Source organism: Paramisgurnus dabryanus, chromosome 19, assembly GCF_030506205.2.
Source record: "Paramisgurnus dabryanus chromosome 19, PD_genome_1.1, whole genome shotgun sequence".
NCBI classification, from domain to species: Eukaryota; Metazoa; Chordata; class Actinopteri; order Cypriniformes; family Cobitidae; genus Paramisgurnus; species Paramisgurnus dabryanus.
Window position 1 is genome coordinate 10,143,068 of NC_133355.1, and position 18,366 is coordinate 10,161,433.

General features: G+C 38.0%; 1 protein-coding gene across 2 annotated transcripts in view; it reads left to right on the top strand.

Moving 5' to 3' along the window:
• grb10a (growth factor receptor-bound protein 10a) overlaps positions 1-18,366 on the top strand; it is a 53,565-nt gene that overhangs the window by 24,659 nt on the left and 10,540 nt on the right. Inside the window, exons 1-4 of one of the 2 annotated variants that reach the window (XM_065288632.2) lie at positions 13,308-13,451; positions 14,362-14,518; positions 17,268-17,383; positions 18,122-18,196. In XM_065288632.2, the coding sequence (XP_065144704.1) occupies positions 13,407-13,451; positions 14,362-14,518; positions 17,268-17,383; positions 18,122-18,196 (393 nt within the window). In that variant the 5' untranslated portion in view covers positions 13,308-13,406. Of the gene's footprint in view, positions 1-13,307; positions 13,452-14,361; positions 14,519-17,267; positions 17,384-18,121; positions 18,197-18,366 lie in introns of those variants that run through there. The other variant, XM_065288623.2, reaches the window with a different exon arrangement.

Consider the following 18,366-nt stretch of genomic DNA (forward strand, 5'->3'; position numbering starts at 1 on the left):
ATTGACTGATGTCTCCGCTTCTGTGATTGGTTGTTTGATTTGATTAGTGACACGCATGATCTCTTGTTCCACTATCCGTATCCAGTCAATCTAGGTAGAGAAGACATGTTTATATGACCATTATGTCGGAGCACGTAATTTTAATGATTGCAAAACCAAACAACATTGCCAATTTTATTATGTTTACTGTTTATCATCTTGCATATATACTGTAGGCTACTGACATTGTCAGGTCACATAGTTGGTTCGGACTTAGCATTAGCAAACTTTAGTATAGTCCTGTACAAAACTTTATAAAAAAAGGTGATATTATCTAACAATTGTAATTTTAGTGTACCTTATCAGCATGACAAAGACTGTACATGTATAGCATTTTCAGTTGGGCTGTGTACAAATAAAAGAAGTAAATGTGAGAGAGTTAAAAATGTCAAATGGAACAGTAAGATTTTTTTAAAATATACAAAACAAAATAGTATAGTGTAAAGAATATGTAAACAAAGATTACCAGAAATGATACATACAAACACCAACTCACTATAAAGAAATTATGGACTGGTGTGTTGGTGTGTATAAATGTGTATGTGTATATGTTTATATAAAAAAACTAAAAAACTAGATACTAGTTTTGTTTAATATATTAGTTTTATTCTGTATCTTTTCAGGGTCAAAATAGCATTTAATTTTACTTTGTTGTTGTATTTGAGTTTCCCAATGAGTTTCATTTGCCATAATATGGTTGTTAAATTATCTACATATTAAACAACAAACAAAATTAATACCTTAAAATGAGCATTATTGTTTGGTTATGTTTGGACCCTTAATAAAATTAACCATGGTTTTATTGTAGTAAAAGTGTAGTAACCATGTTTTTTGGTGTATTGATTACTATCAACAACCCCATGGTTTTACTACACTTACCATGGTTTAACTATGGTTTTTAAAAACCATGGTTATCAAAACCATGGTTATTTTGTGGTAACCATGGTTTTACTATAGTAACCATGTTTTTTTGGTTTTAACTGTAGTAAAACCATGGTTCATTTTTGTTAGGGGAGCTTATTGCATGGTTTAAACAAGACTAATGTTTTAACATAAATTACCTACTCCGACATAATGGTCATATTAAAACATGTTTTCTCTACCTAGATTGACTGGATACGGATAGTGGAACAAGAGATCATGCGTGTCACTAATCAAATCAAACAACCAATCACAGAAGCGGAGACATCAGTCAATGTCCCGCCCCCAAAGTCCCAAAAGTCATCTTGATCGAGCGAGCGCGTGTGGTGCAGCTGTGAAAGCATAGAGAGAGTCAAGCGAGCGCTCATCCAAGCCTTTGCTCGCGTGACTACATTTGTGCGTGTTGAGCGGAGGTGCCCTCTCGCGAGGACGCTTTACCGCGCGCGAACTGTATTTTGCGCGCTCGCGGGGACGCTTTTCCGCGCGCGGATAGTGTTCTGCGCGCTCGCGAGGACGCTTGTCCGCGTGCGAATAGTGTTCTGCGCGCTCGTATCTCGCGCTCGCGCGTGGTTTTTGTGCGCGCGACTTTTGGGTCTGTTTAAACGCCATATTTATGGCGCTTTTCCATTGCATAGTACACCACGGTTTGGGTTGGGTCAACTTACTTTGGGAGCTTTTCCACTGGGTGCAGTACCCGCTACTTTTTTAGTACCACCTCGGTCAGGGTTCCAAGCGACTCGAGCTGATACGAAAACGTGACGCGAAAACACTGTAGATCACTGATTGGTCTGAGAGGATCGTCACTACAAGAGTCATCACTATAATGTAAAAGATTAGCTTTACCTTCATGCTAGCTTCCGCTGTCTCGAGTAAACCTGTTGTCATCTGTGCTTTGCTGTAAGTTCCCAAATTCCCTTTAACGATGAGAAACATCCACAGGTTGAGAAACAGAAACACTATACCAGTCTGTCTTGACACCTCTCTGTTCCTTCATTGCTCTCCAGCGTTGAAATGTTTCTCCAATAACGACTCTGGTTACATTACGTTCTTCTGACAATTTTCTCCTATTCCCAGCGGCTTAAAAAAGTCTTTCTTTTGCGTCCTACTTTGGGTTTTTTCTCTTCCATGGTGCAAATTCGAGGAGGAAAGCAGGATCCACAATGAAAACAAACCGAAACTTAAGACGGAGTTTTATGCGCTATGCGCATGCGTCGCCTGTGTAAAGTTACTGGAGCGCGCACGTCTCTCACAAGGATCGTAATGGCAGTGATTGACAAGCCAGAGGGCCAATCGCTGATGCGATGACCGCATGAGCAATTGGCTGATGTTTTTAAGGCACTATCTTGTGCACAGATGACGTATATTAATATTATTACTGTCAGTACACCTAATAAATAGTCTTTTATCATTTAGTAAAGACATTTTTAAGTAATATTGCAAAAATGTATAAAACAAACATCCTCTTTTGCACCTTTAAATGCAACTTAAATTAGGCTCAGCGGAGCACGTCGACCAACGTCACGGTGTTTGTACAGACAAACGGGTGTTTGTACAGAAACTGTCATGTGAGACAGAGGTAGTGATAAACGCGATGTGCAAACATCTATTTGTGGTGGTCATGAATAAATGAATGTATGGGAATGTACAACGACGCTCTCACTTGTATGATGTCACAGCAGTACGCAGCACAAATATAACGACACACCTATAATCCCTTCAATTCCGAAGTGTTAATAAACTCGATGGAAAGGCTAACCAGGCCAAAGTGAGGTGAGCTGACCCGACCTGACCCAAACCAAATTGTGGGGTAATATGCCATGGAAAAGCGCCATTATTGTGGCCTAACTGTAAATCATTTTCGTACCACATATATGCATTAGGAAAACAAATAGGGTAAAGTTTGTTACAAAACATTTGTGTTTGTGTGTGGGCAGACACATCGTAACACAATTTTCCCTTATGCTTTGCGTGTATCTTTCTATTATTTCTTTTTGTACATCTGTGTGTCGCCTTCCCCTCATGCACATACAAATACTAACAGCATATTCTGCACACGAGCGATCCGTCCCTGATGCAGTAATTCAAGTTTCACGCGCTGAACCTGCCGTGACCTCAAGAGATTAATGGCGTAGGGCCAGAGCATAGCGCCTCAGGAGGTGCGTGTCTGTAAGCTGTGTACGGTGACACCAAAGGCCCTAAAGACTCTCGTAAAATCAGACAATATAATGACAAGTGATTAAGTGTTAAAAAGACACGTCTGTGTGTGTGAGAGAGAGCTGTTAACACCTAAACGTGTTCTTTGTTTTCACTCTGTCTGGATTAAAAATTTTTGGATCACACGCATAGCAACAAATGAAAACAGCTCAGTAGCGCTTCTTGATGTGTGTTTTAGATGTACGTATGCATATGCACAGAGACTGAACAGAATGTTCAGGCCGTTGGCTTGGGTTATTATTATTTGATATCACATGTCTGACCCAGACTGTTAAGCTACTCTGTTGTAGTCTATTTACATTAGACACTTTTATCCAAAGCAATTTTACAAAGAGTACACTACAAATCATTTTATCATTTACAGTTAATAATACAAGAAGTGCTACTAAGTTTTTAGTTTTTACAAGTCTGAGACATACCTGTTGTGAGAGAAAGTTAGTTTTTGTTTTGAAATAGAAGATAAAAGGGATAAAAAAGCATTCAGCGTGTACTTGTCAGGTATCTCTATACCTTATCCATCACTTGTTTATTTTACTGTGACACCTACTGTCCTCCTTATAGGATTTAGACTTGGAAGGAGAAGGCTTTTTTTTCTCTGTTGGCAGGCGCTTTGGGAGATGTTTATGATGTTAACGTTTATAGTTTTATTGCTGTTGTTATTATAGGATGATATTTGTTCAGTCTTCTGTGGTGTATATATGCGCTTTACCATGAATAGACAAGATGAATTGCTGATGATGGGAATAAAATACTGCAGAGATCAGCTCTTGGATCTTTGCCAACAGGGAAAAGTTACAGTAGATACTGTTATTAATCATAAGTGTCAACATTAATTTGTCATGATGAAAATATACAGCGTAGTACTTGTGGTTTTGGGGTAATTTAATTTAGTTGTCAAATACCCTGGCTGGTAACCAAAAGGTTGCAGTTTAAGACTCTTTAAAGGGACACACCACTTTTTTTGAAAATATGCTCATTTTCCAGCTCCCCTAGAGTTAAACATTTGATTTTTACCATTTTGGAATCCATTCAGCTGATCTCCGGACCTGGCGCTAACACTTTTAGCATAGCTTAGCATAATGCATTGAATCGGATTGGACCATTAGCATGGCGCTAAAAAATAACCAAAGAGTTTTGATATTTTTTCCTATTTAAAACTTGACTCTTATGTGGTTACATCGTGTACTAAGACTGACGGAAAATTAAATTAAAAGTTGCGATTTTAATGATATGGCTAGGAACTATATTCTCATTCTGGCGTAATGATCAATGACTTTGCTGCCGTAAAATGGCTGCAGCAGGCGTATTGTTATTACGCAGTGCCTGAAAATAGTCTCCTTGGTTACTTTCTATAGCATGGGACTATTTTCAATCTCTGCGTAATATCATTGCGCCTGCTGCAGCCATGTTACGGCAGCAAAGTCATTGATTATTAAGCCAGAATGAGAGTAGTTCCTAGCCATATCTGCATAGAAAATTGCAACTTTTAATTTTCTGTCGGTCTTAGTACGTGATGTAACCACAGGAAATAGGAAAACTCTTTGGTTATTTTTTAGCGCCATGCTAATGGTCTAATCAGATTCAATGGATTATGCTAAGATATGCTAAAAGTGGTATCGCCAGACCCGGAGATCAACTGAATGGATTCCAAAACTGTAAAAATGTAATGTTTAACTCTAGGGTAGCTGGAAAATGAGCATATTATTTAAAAAAGTGGAGTGTCCCTTTAAGGGGCAAGACACTTAACCCCAGGTTGCTTCAGGGTGGGTATGGACAGAGATTGACTGGTTTGGAAAGCAATTTGTATATGCAAACTACAAAAATGCAAGTAAAAGTTCAGACATTGTCTGGGGAAAACATGACCTCAGATCCATCTGTTTAATTACTGATGCATCTGTTTATTGCGCAAGCTTTAAGTGCTTTCACAATATAAAAGCGGCTATTTAAGACAGTGAAAATCAATGGATCATCTAGATTAGACAGCGGGCAGGTTTATAAGAGGCGTGGATTGTAATGGGCTGTTTTTTGTGTCCCACATCATCTCTGCTTCGGGGGTTTGTCCCTGTAATTTGTAAACTGTAAGTCATTAGGATGAAAATGTTAGCGAAATGACAAGTTAGGAAATTAGCAAACGGCATTTACACCCCCAATATGCAGCACTTGATGTGGTCCTTTGAGCTTCATTTGTGCGCTTTTGTGAGGGACAAATTTGGAAAGTGTCTTATTTATCTTTAATTCAGACATGTGCGGGTGAGTGTTATGCGTCCTCCTTGTGTACTTTAAACATGGCTGTCTGCCCCAGCATATTACAATATTGCAGTCTGTATTTCAGTGAAGTACTTACCAGCAACAATGCAAACATTTTTGTTTTTTTACACTGAAAAAAATGTATTCATTCAATTTACTTAATTTTTTTAAGGTAAGTGGTTGCAATCAATTTATTTAAGCTACATTTAAACAAAAGTTTTTTGTTTTGTTTTGCCTTTCTAATTTTTTTTGTTTAAATGTAGCTTAAATAAATTGATTGCAACCACTTACCTTAAAAAATTGAGTAAATTGAATGAATCATTTTTTCAGTGTATTTGAAGTAGCAAGACATCATCATAAGTTTAAATATATGCTCTTTCAGAAATAATATGGCATAAAGTTAGTATATTTGTTGTATACTGTTCCATCTGCAGTAAGATGCTCAGAGTATCTTTAAACTGGCCAGACTGTCATGATAGGCTGACATTGTTCTCAAATAACAGGCTCCGGGCTGCAAAAGACAACACTTCTTATCTGTTTTTTGTTGTTTTTTTAGTACATTTTCTCATCAGGATGTTGTAGTCATCTCATGAGACTTTGCACATTGTGTGCATCTTCTCAGGTCAAACCCCTTTTTCCAAAGTTTTCCCTGCGATATGATCTGTCATTTATCTTTACCACATAACCTAACATGCATTGTTCATATGCATTTAATGTTTGTCTGGCTGGTATTTTAGGCAGCGACCGGTTTCCTTGTGTTTGCACAAACTATTTGTTTTGTGTTCTGCGTATTTGCTTTATCCACTGTCATAAACTCACCCTAGATGAGAAAGATTTCCAAGAAGTGACCTTTTACATTCATGTATGCATATGGGTGTGTGTGTCTAGGAGTTTCTATATGCACACACTATAAAAGTCTTTGTTAAGTTTCAAACCCTATAATTTCACTGAGCCATTGTCAATATAAATGTATACATTGCTTTTGTTCATTTTTGCTATTTATAGTCTTTAAATATATATGACCAAAATATTACAATGACTGTCATTCATTGTATTTTTATTTGTGTAAAGCTTTTAACAATAGAGATTATTACAGAAGAGCTTTACTGGGTGTGTAGCCTGAAGTCTTATAGACTTTAGATCTTAACTCCTTTTAACTAAGAGGGAATTGTGATTGATAGTATGATGAAGATGCTGGATTCAAATATTTTTATGGCCCATAATGCCACATAGTTGTTTTTTTAATGTCATGCTGTGTGTGAGAACCACTTTGTATTCTTAGTTCGCGTAGCCACAGAAACTCAAATGCCCCCTTTTAGCAAAACCCTCGCCGAACCCTTTTCCCAGGTGACCGGTGAAAGATTTGTGCTCTGAAACGAGACACCACCGCAGGAGAGTTGGATCTGTCTGTGCATGTGGAGCCCGTCACTACCCTAGTGTACACTCGGCACCAGTTTGCTTCAGATTATGTGACAGACCCTAAGGAGACACCTCTCACACACTTCCCAGTCAGCTGACTGCAACACAAATCCCCCTTAAGATAACATGATAACATCACGAAAAACATTATCATGAGAAAATTATTTCGCTTTCACATTTGAAACCTTAAAAAAGTCCTAATTTGAAGGGAATTCCCATGGCTCAGTTGTAGACCATTGCGCAAAAGGTGGGTTCAATCCCAGGGATCACACATGGGTGATTCTCACGAAATCCAGACTTAGAAGGTGTCCAGCATTAGATTTTTTAGCTCTTGAAGCCAATTTTTTTTGCACAAGATTAAGGTCTGAACTTGCTATAACTATTATTTTTAGAGAATGTAAAAAATATTTCCTATTTAATTATTTACATTTTTTTAGATTATCATTATCAAAAATGATCATTACCGCAACATGATATTACATTAATATATGTATTTACAAACTCATGTTTCGGTAATGAGAACAGTCGTCTAGGTACTATGACAAACACAATTTCAACTTTTAACTGGAGAGAAAAAATAAGAACTTCCTATCTGGTAGCCATCTTAAGTGTCACAGTCAATTATGTCCCTTACAACATTTTTTTTTTTTGAAAATGTTAGTTTTGAGAGCTTAAACAATGATTGAAAATTGTTGCGGAGGATGAGAAAATTGGTCTTGGACACATTTATATTCCTTATTATTGTCTCTACATTTACCGATGATCACTAAATACCACATGTTTCTTTACTGTAAATGTTTATAGTATAACATGCACTGAAGCTTTGTATTTTTTTGGATTTTTTAATTATAAATTTTCCATGTCAAAGAACCCAAATTCAGTCATGGACATGTTGCGGTAATGAAAATTTTCCCCTTAAATGTGGAAAAAAACAACAAAATTGGTTTGTATGATGTCATTTGAAATCATGTGCAAAATAGTACATGAAGAGATGTTTGTAACCGTATGCTTCTTATTTTGATAGCATTTACTTTTTTATCAAAATGTTTCATGACACCTTATAAGTCTAATTTCGCGAGAATCACCCACATGCTGAAAAAGTTGCATACCTGTAAGTTGCTTTGGATAAAAACATCTGCCAAATGCGTTAATGTAGCTGCTATTCAAATGTAGGAAAATCTTTGACATTGACCACACTCCTTGGAACATTCCCAAAACATGCTGGCATCGCATTGATCATCATGCGGATCAACTTCCTCTTGCCAATGTTCTTTGTTTATCATTTACATGAACCATTCATAGGTTTCATAATTATCAGTCTTTCCATATTTTACTTTACATTTATGCATTTGGCACATGCTTTTATCCAAAGCAACTTCCAAGCTATACATTTTTATCACCATGTGTGTTCCCTGGGAATCAAACCCATGACCTTTGCATTGTAAATGTAGTGCTCCACCAACCGGGTTCAGATATGATTTATATTTTCAAATTTAGAAAATATATTACTGTGCTATATTTTATTCTTCATTCTGGTTTGTTTCCACTTGCTGTTAAACTGTCAAATATGTTGCACTGTACAAACTTGTCTCTCTGTATCACACACACACACACTGTGAAATCCGAAACTTTCAAAGCTGTCAGTAAAGTGTGTCCCTTGAGATCTCAACAAAGGTACGTGCGAGTACCAGCGCGTTGGTTGTATTTTTGCCTGAAGTGTGCGAATGTGGATTTTTACGTTGTGTTTTTGATGTAATTAAAAGTCAGGGTTCATTCAGAGTTCATTATACTGCGGGTGGTTATGCATGTGCATGCACGCGTTTGTGTTTGTGTGTGTGTATATATGTGGTTTTTTGTGTCTCAGCGTTGCACAGGACTTAAATTGAATGAACCTGATCACTACAGACAGCACAGTTTACAATGAAATCACACAATTTTCCAAAAAGTTAGATGGGGTCTCCTATTCTCATTTACTGTAACCTACTAAAGCGTAGACTTGTTTTATTTCTGTAAATTATACGATTCTGAGAATAATATTTCCATTTGTTGGAAAAACCACAATTTTACGATGCCTCCTAACCTAAGCAACTGACAAGAATGTGTGTGTATCTTAATAAAAATGTAATAAATTACACAGGCACGGTGTTGAATTTGGGTGGACCCTTTGGCGGTGCAATATCAGGGTCAATTTTAATGCTATAAGTGCAGTTCAGCTTTTTGATCATGCACTGTGGAGGCCGATCCTGTTATAGGATGACTTTTAAATGAAACGTCTCTCACCCACACATGTATGCGTATGCGCCTGTGTGCCCACGAGCCAACTTTTCTTTTGTTGTAGTGTACGCTCACGATCACACGTACACATGGTCAGAAGCCGGCCAGTGCTGGTTTCATAGACACATGAGTTTGATTATTCCCCTGACTCACTGAGACATGCTGAGCGATGCCAAACACAACACTTGAATCACATTTGTAACACTGAATCTAAGGATTTTTATTGTTGTGCAAATCCAATGGCGGCATATTGTTTAGATTAGGGATTGTATATAAAAGAATAGTGTAGTTTGTGTTATGACTGAGGGAAAACTGCTATTTCAGACTTGAATATTTAGTATTATATATTTAGTTTGCCATACACCGTTAAAAACAAATGGTCAAAATATGTACCCTAGCTGCCTCTTGGGCAGTACCCTTTAAAAATGGTCCATTATGGTACAGATTTGAATGCATTTGGTACCAATATGTACATTTGAGACACTAATATGAACTTTTTAGGTGCAAAGCTGTACGTTTTGAAAAGGGTATAGCCCCAGTGACAGCTGAAGTACATATTTTGACCATTTTTTCTTACAGTGTGGGTGATCTTAAAAACATTTACAGTTAAAATAGACATCTGTTTGTCTGTATATCTGTTAATGCTTTATATACATAACTATATAATCTATATATCTATTCAAATGTCTATCTTTGTCTGACCAGCTATTCAAATATAGCTATTTAATATAAAAAGATATTTATTAGAGATGCACTGATATATCAGCCTATAATTGGTATCTGCAAATAAAAGCATTTTTCTCCCCTATCAAAAACTGTCTGATTCGCTCTGCATTTCTAAGATTTAGTGACATAATGCTTTAAAAAATCAACTATCTATATCTATCGAATTGTTAGATGTCTTTCCAAGCACCGTATTTTCCAGACTATAAGTAGCACTTTTTTCATAGTTTGGCGAGAGTCCGCTCTACGTTGCTCCTGTATTTATGTAATTCAATGGATTCAGTGATGCGGTATGACTTTGGGACCTTTTTGAACTTGATTTGGCTTGTCGTGTTAATTTAGCCTATTCAGCCTCCCAGGTATGTTCTGTATGCTATTGTGTATCGTGTAAATAACTGTTTATGTTACTTTAACATGTATGGACATCTATACAGCCTGCTGTTCTGTGCTATTGTTTAGTTGAATAATTGCCTTTCCAGATTAAATGTCTGTTTTTCGGCTTTGATTTTGTGAAATCATTTTCTAAATAAACTCGACTTTTATATATGTTATTTCCTCTTCAAAACACATTTTTGACTGATGCGACTTGTACTCCGAAGCGACTTATAGTCCAGAAAATACGGTAATCGAATATTAGTAGAAATGTTGTATCGTGCATACTGTTTATCTGTATGATATGCATTGTCACAGCACTAAAATAATGTAACATAAGTATCTATATATTTGTCATCAACTGTAACCTCTTTTCCATGCTTGGTTAACCTCTTCCCCCTTTAGACAAACGGAGAACAATGCCTGAACAACCCTCAATTAACTTCAGACAAACACTTTGTTACCATGTGACCCTCTTAGAATGTTTAAAAAGCTTTATTTAACATTTAACAATCCTCCCGTGTGACCCGCCGAGGTGGGAGCGAGCAGTTGAGAACAAACAGGAACACGACAATGAGGATGCATACTGACAACATTGAGTAAATATCGCTACGTCATAAAGCTTATAGAAAAGGGCATTCGACACAAATACGCTGTATACGTGTTTACATTATAAATGGTTTGCTTTGGTTTAGTGGCCTGTAACTTGACCTCCAGCGTTTTTGTCCTGATCAGATCGGTTTCAGAATTTATTGTCTTTATTTTCCCTAAAGATGAAGTTCAAACAGTATGTGAATGAAGGTATTGTGAGCGTTTTGTGTCAGCGGTTAAGAAAAATGACTTGTTTCCCTAGTGTAGCTTTGTGGGAGTAGGGGTTTTACTTGGATTTGGACTCGGTTGTGTGTTTAAGAAACACTTTTCGCTTGTGATATGCTGAGTTTTGAGAAAAAGAGAGCGAAAGATTTTCTTTGGCTGTGGAGTTCAAAGCCAAACGTCGGGGGAGAAACTGAAGTGGAAGAGAATGAGAACAAAATCTCACTTGGTCTGTGTGTGTGTGTGTGTCGTGAGAGTTGGACGTGGCTCTCTGTCTTAAGACTTTCTGAGGACCAGAGAGAGAGAGAGAGAGAGAGAGAGAGAGAGAGAGAGAGAGAGAGAGAGAGAGAGAGAGAGAGAGAGAGAGAGAGAGAGAGAGAGAGAGAGAGAGAGAGAGAGAGAGAGGTGGTATGGATAAAGAATTATGATCATGATTATTAAACCTGTTTCATACATCTTGAATCTGTGGCGGTGGTGGGCGAGCGTACATTCATACATCTTGTTTCATTTACATTTATAAAATAGAAATTGTAATTTTTGGATAATGCATTGGGTATTTATTTAAGAAAATTTTTGTGAGTGTTTTATGGAGAACTATTATATATTTTATTGCAGTATTATCTAATTTACATTAGAAGGGAGGCTACATTTACATCTAATAGTAATAGTTTGCTTAAATTGCCTGGATTCAGACAGATTTGAATAAAAAAGCCGTTTCTTTAACTTGCATAAAGCCTCAGACAGTTTTTTGCATCATTTTTTGTAGACTCATAAAACTTATTTAAGAAGGATATGATAATTTTTTTTATTGGGTGACCATAAGTTTTAAATGTCGTTTCTGAGATGCTGCGCTACTTTGTTTACATGTGCAGTCTGAACGCTGTAACATGTTATATGTGCAAATCTAATTTTAACTTTGTACGGATATTAGGCGATGCCTCAAAATGAAACATTGGCAGATTATTCAGCCTGTTTGTTGTTGTATCACTAGCTAGTAAGAATAATTAAATGATTAGTCATCCAAAATGTTGATGTCTTTCTTTGTTCAGTCATGAAGAAATTATGTTTTTTGAGGAAAACATTCCAGGATTTTTCTCATTTTCATGGACTTTAATGGACCCCAACACTTAACAGTTTTAATGCAGTTTAACTCTAAATGATCACAAACAAGGCATAAGGGTCTTAATCTAGTGAAACGATTGTCATTTTTGGCAAGAAAAATAAAAAATATGCAATTTAAACCACAACTTCTCCTCTTCCTCCGGCTGTGTGACAATTCAGCGTGACCTCACGTAATTGCGTAATCACCGCGAAAGGTCACGTGTTACATATATGAAGCGCACATTTTAAATAATACACTCACACAAAGACATTAGTATCATTCGACATACAACAATGTCGGAACGGTCCTCTTTCTCCACACTTGTAAACACTGGGGCGTAGTTTCGCATACGTCATTCATGACCTATTGACATGATGATGTGTATTACGTGAGGTCCGACCAAAGGAAGACGAGAAGTTGTGGTTTAAAAGTACATATTTTTTATTTTTCTTGCCAAAAATGACAATCGTTTCGCTAGATAAGACCCTTATGCCTCGTTTGGGATCGTTTATAGTCCTTTGAAACTGCAATTTTAAACTGCATTAAAACTGTTAAGTGTTGGGGTCCATTAAAGTCCATTAAAATGAGAAAAATCCTGGAATGTTTTCCTCAAAAAACATAATTTCTTCTCGACTGAACAAAGAAAGACATCAACATTTTGGATGACATGGTGCTGAGTAAATTATCTGGATTTTTTTTAAGAAAATTGACTATTCCTTTAGGGCCACTTCTGTCAAAAATAAGATATTAACAGAATAATTAACAGAGAATTAACCGTTCTCGGCACGTATTATATGTTCATCAAATACTTTTGCTTAAAATCTTTTTGCTTAATCCTGGCCTCAGGTCATTTAGAAATACCAGTTTGTTAGCAGAATCCAATAAGTCTGATAAAAAAAATCTCATTTACAAGAAATCGTGTTAGACGCACTTGGAGCGTTTTAGATCCCAGCTGTCATACTTTACCAAAAAATTTATTGCCAAATACTTTGTTTCTCTCTCTCTCTCTCTCTGTCTCTTACTCACACCTAGAGTTTGTTTCTCACAGCTTAATCTAGTATAAGCTTGTCAGCTGAGTCTCTCTCTCTCTCTCTTTGTCGCTCTCTCTCTCTCTCTCTCTCTCTTTGTCGCTCTCTCTCTCTCGCTCCTTTTCTATGTCCCTCTCTCATTTCAGCAACCCATTCTTAGCTCCTCTCATCCTCTCCTCCTCTTCTCTCCTCCCCTCTCTCTTTCTCGCACACTCTCTCTCTGCGTGAGCGAGAGAGGTTGTGTCAGAGCGAAAATGCCATCGTGTTCGTTGGACTGTTGCTTGTATCAGGCAGGCGAGGTAAGACTGACAGCAGCTACTAATCATAGACTGACACTGTACAGACAGACAATTGGACACATGCTGCCACTTGATATTGATATTTAGTGTGTTTAAAAAAAGCTTGTAAATTATAGATTTCTTCAATGCTGCCAAGTTGTAAAAAAGTGCGTCTGTAATAATTAAAGATGTAAACGTTTGCTGTCATGCATGATTTTGTGAACCTTTAAAAGCATGTATTGTAAAACTTTGCTATGCGCTGTTACACCTATTGTATTTATTTATTTATTTGACAGGGACAGTGTACATGAATTAACATTACTGTAAATGCACCAGAAATAGCCAAAATTATTTTTTATTTGTTGTCCCTGTACAGATCTTAAAATTGTCTATATTTAATATATTTAATGTATATTTAATTTGGATTTTTTTGGGTTGTGTGCACGTACTTGATTGGTTAGAATTGAAAACGTCTCTCTATTAATATCTTTTCTCGGACTGTTGGCATTTTTGTGAATTCACTCCTCTTAAAGAGCACATCCTCATGTGCGTGCATGTTTGAGCCGGGCTTAAGAATGCCATGCTCCATTTAAATGTGATTAGACTTCGTGTGGATACTTCGCAACAGCAAGAGCATCCCAAAATATATAAATTATCTATGTGCAAAACTTTTTCTCTGAGAATTCACATTATAAATCTTTTGCGCATCACTTTTTGTTAATTAAAAGTTTTTGTTTCTACTATGTACTTTTGCACATCTATCAACAGTATTCACCTGTACTTACTTTGCTGTTTCAGTCTCATGTTTTATGTTAATGTGCTAAAGTACAAGATGTTTAAATTGTATGTAATCGTGTATATATTTGCTTATTCAAATTATAACATTGCCCTCGATTTACATAATGCATTACGAACTTTGTGCGTTCACCAGATCGTCAAGGTTTACAGCGAGGATGGCGTGGGAAAAGTCGTGGAGGTTCCTGCCGACATGACGGCCAGAGATGTGTGCCAGTTTCTGGTTTACAAGAACCACTGTCTAGATGACAACTGCTGGTCATTGGTGGAGCATCACTCCGTCCTCGGTCTGGGTAAGCAAGTACGTCTGTAGGTTCTTGTACGCGTCTGTGTACGGTACACACCCAGTCTTGGAGGACATGCTGTTCTGTCTGGGGACGCTGTGCACTCACTCGAACAGGAAATCACCTTTCAGCAAGCCCAGACTCTTAAACACACACTCTATATACAAACATACTTGCTCTCATTAAAGCCTTACAGTAAGCTCGGTATACCCCATGCATGGCTGCATGCACACGTACACACGGTTCATTTGTTATAAGAAGAGTGCAACAGGTTAAAAGGTACTGCGCTGTAGCCTGGGGTTTAGTATTGGAAAACACTGCAAATATAAGAATTTAAAGAAGAAATGTTAAATATGCAGAAGCTTCTTAAAGAAAAGACTGAGGTGTTGCATAGATCTAGTACTGGCAATCAATGAGGACACGTGTGACTGTCTATTTCACAGGCAGATTACAGATTAACCCCTGCCTAAATCATACTAAACAGATTTAACTCCTACTGACCTTTAGAGATGCAGTGGTTACTCTAGTAAGCGATCAAAAGCCATTCATTGTAGTGAGTTTTACTAGTGTAGCATAGATCAACGGATTTTACACAAAAACATTCTCCGCAATGTATGTGACATTGTATGATGTCGTAATGTGAAGGGTGCGGTATCATTTACTCAGGTTGACGTGATTGGCCATGATCTCTAGAGTTTGTGCATTATGCGGTGTAGTTGGATACGCTCCCCTGATACTTCTGGAGACGTTGGACCGTCAACGTAACCGAAAACCTTCTAGAAACGTCGCTCTTACGTAAGCCATTAGCCGAGAGGCTCTGCTGAGTTTGCTGCCATCAGTCCTTAGTGCAGTCAAGCTAAATACATGACCTCATCCCCTGCAATGCCTCGCTCGCTCTTCTGTTTCAAACACAGAGTCATACTCTCTCTCTTTTGAGTTGAAGGATAAACTAGTAGATGGGGGTCAGATACACAACAGATCTATTCGATGGGGTTTTGAGCAAGTGATATACGTTATATAGGGTTCATTTAGATCATTTATCGTTTTAGGATCACATAGTGCTGCATATCAATTTTATAACAGAGATCACTGCACAATAATTTGAAGCTTCAGTTTTTTATTTTTTTTATTTTTTTTATTTGGTATAAAAAATTATTTTGAATGATGAATATATTTACATTGCTTATTTGAAATAATAAATTGTGCTATCTGTGCATTATGTAAGGAATAATTGATGACGGGCCAGAAGAAAATAATGCACATCCAAGGTGGTAATGCGGCACAACGCGAAGCGTAGTGGCGTTACAACGCTGATGTGCATTATTTTCAAATAATTCACAGTTACGACAAAAATCGCTCTGGTGCCTATTTTTAATGCTGCGTTCACACCAGCCGTGGTAGAGGCGTCAAGTGCGAGTGATTTCAATGTTAAGTCAATATGAAGACCCGTTGATGTGCGTCTGGAGGTCTCGCGGTGCAAATGAGGCGTTTAGCCCGGAGCAGTAGATGCCATTCCGCCTCATTTGCGGGTCTAGTTTGCGCGAATGGTGCGAATTGAGCATTGCCGCGGGATTTTAGCGGAAAATGTGTTTTGTTAACCAATCAGGAGCTTGCTCTAGTAGTGACATGATTACAGAAAGCATGCGGAGTCGCAGAAGCCCCTCCCATGACGCGAATTTCTGCGTGAATGTCGCGATGACTAGAATTTCACACGCGACTTTCACGCGCGAAAGAAGCGAGTAAACTCTAAATGTTCAACCGGTAAACTAGATGTGGTGGACACGAATTTGACGCCTCAAACGCGGCTGGTGTGAACCCACAGTAAGACATTTGACAGGTTAAGGGCTCGTTATAGTTGTGCGTAGGTCCTACGGTGTTGCTGCGTCGATTTTAATTTTTACTTTTGCGTCGATGTGCAAACACAAGCGCAGACCGCTGGTAGGCAGTATCCACAGTTGTAACCTCAGTAGCAGCGCGACTGTCAAAGAAGAAGAAGCTTGACAAGTTAACCGAAGAAGAAACAGCAACATGTTTTGAGAAGACCAGCAATGATCGAAGTAAAAAAAAGGCGACTTTTGTTGAAGTTTGAGTTAAATCACTCCTCAACAATCTTTGTTTTTACCGTCGCAAACGGAAATACCTTTGACGCAGTTTTTTACCTGATGGGAGGGGTTCTGGTGGGCCAATCACAGTGCTTGTGGTCCGCCTAGAACTGACGCGCTGTTAAAAATTTTGCTAGGTGCACGTCAGGCTACGCAGAGCTACGCACAGGCTACGGATAACCTACGGCGTAGAGCTTACGCACGACTATAAATCGGGCTTAAGGTGTGTGATTTACAGAACAATAATCAACACCCATGGAACATTTCTCAGCCAATTGGAATAAAGCATTCAACAGGCCCTTGGTATTAATGTATTTATACCACGGGTCTGTTAAATGCTGTATTCTGATTGGTTGAGAAATGTTCCACGGGTATGCATTATTTTTTGATAACTGCACACCTAACTTGTCAAATGTCTTAAAAATAGGCACCAAATGAATGTTTCCTTGCATATATCTATATAATTTATACTTTAAATGCTCCTCTATGTATTCCAATCATTGATAGAGGTTTCCGATCTTAGCTGGTCTCCATGTCTAGTCTGTTTATTTAAAGGAGATTGCATCTAGCATGCCGCTGTTAAATCCTACTCGGCTAGGACATTGTGTGACACCTTTCCTATGCCTTTGACATTTTCTTTGTTTATTTGTATGTAGAGAGATGTCTAGAAGATCACGAACGGGTGGTCCAGGTCCAGGCCTGCATGTCCCCAGAGAGCAAGTTCCTCTTCAGGAAGAACTACGCCAAGTACGAGTTTTTCAGAAGCCCATTGGTGAGTTCCAGCCTGTGCGTTTGTATGGGTTTCACCAACCGCAGTCATTGCCTTCAGCCCACCCATGTATTTCCTTCCGTCTGCAGACCACCGCTTCAAGCTTAAATCCATCAAAATTAAAGTCAGATTATCCTCGATAACCAAGCTTAAGAGGGCTTAATTCATGACCTGCAAATCCCCCAAATATGTAAATATCACCAAACCTGACAAGTTCCCACATTTTTGTTTTAAATATGGGAGAACCACCTCTTTGTCTAATCCATCTCCAGCCATTCAAGAACAGCTTGTACACATTCCGCCTCACTGAGCAACGAACTTGCTTTTATTCCCCGTGAACCAGTTTTCAACACCTTTTAACTGAAGGCATTTGACAAGTACACTTGAATTGCTTTAAAATAAGCACCTTACTGTATAAAGACTTTGAGCTTTTACTTTATCCCGCTTTATGAGTGTTTGTCTTTGGAAAAAAATTGTACTTCTTTCAAAAGCTTAATCGTATTTGATCCTGTGCTTGAGCATGGTATGTGGATTGCGTGTATTCGTGGTGTGTTTGAGCATTTGGGATGACTTAGTCTGAGTCTTTTTAACCTGTTCTTCTTGGTAATCTGTGGCATTAGTTAAAGTTTTGGGCTCATGCATGTATAAATTAAAGCCTGGTTCTGTTTTATTAAGCAGTTATGTTATTGGCATTTTTTGGTGCAGATGGTCTATAATGTTTAACTTCCACTCCTTTCACAGAACTTCTTTCCGGAGCAGATGGTAGCGTGGTGTCAGGAATCGAATGGCCCGGTTCCACAGTCACAGCTTTTAAAGGTGAGAGTAATAAAATATGTATTAGCTATCCATGCCAATAGTGTAGTGGGAAGAGGTCCGTCATAATGGGCAAAAGAGCTTCAGGAGATCCGAGTTCAAGTCCTGGCTTGTGGTCCCTTTCCCTTCTTTCTCCAGTGTTATTTCTTGTTACACCTCTTGACTGCCATTTT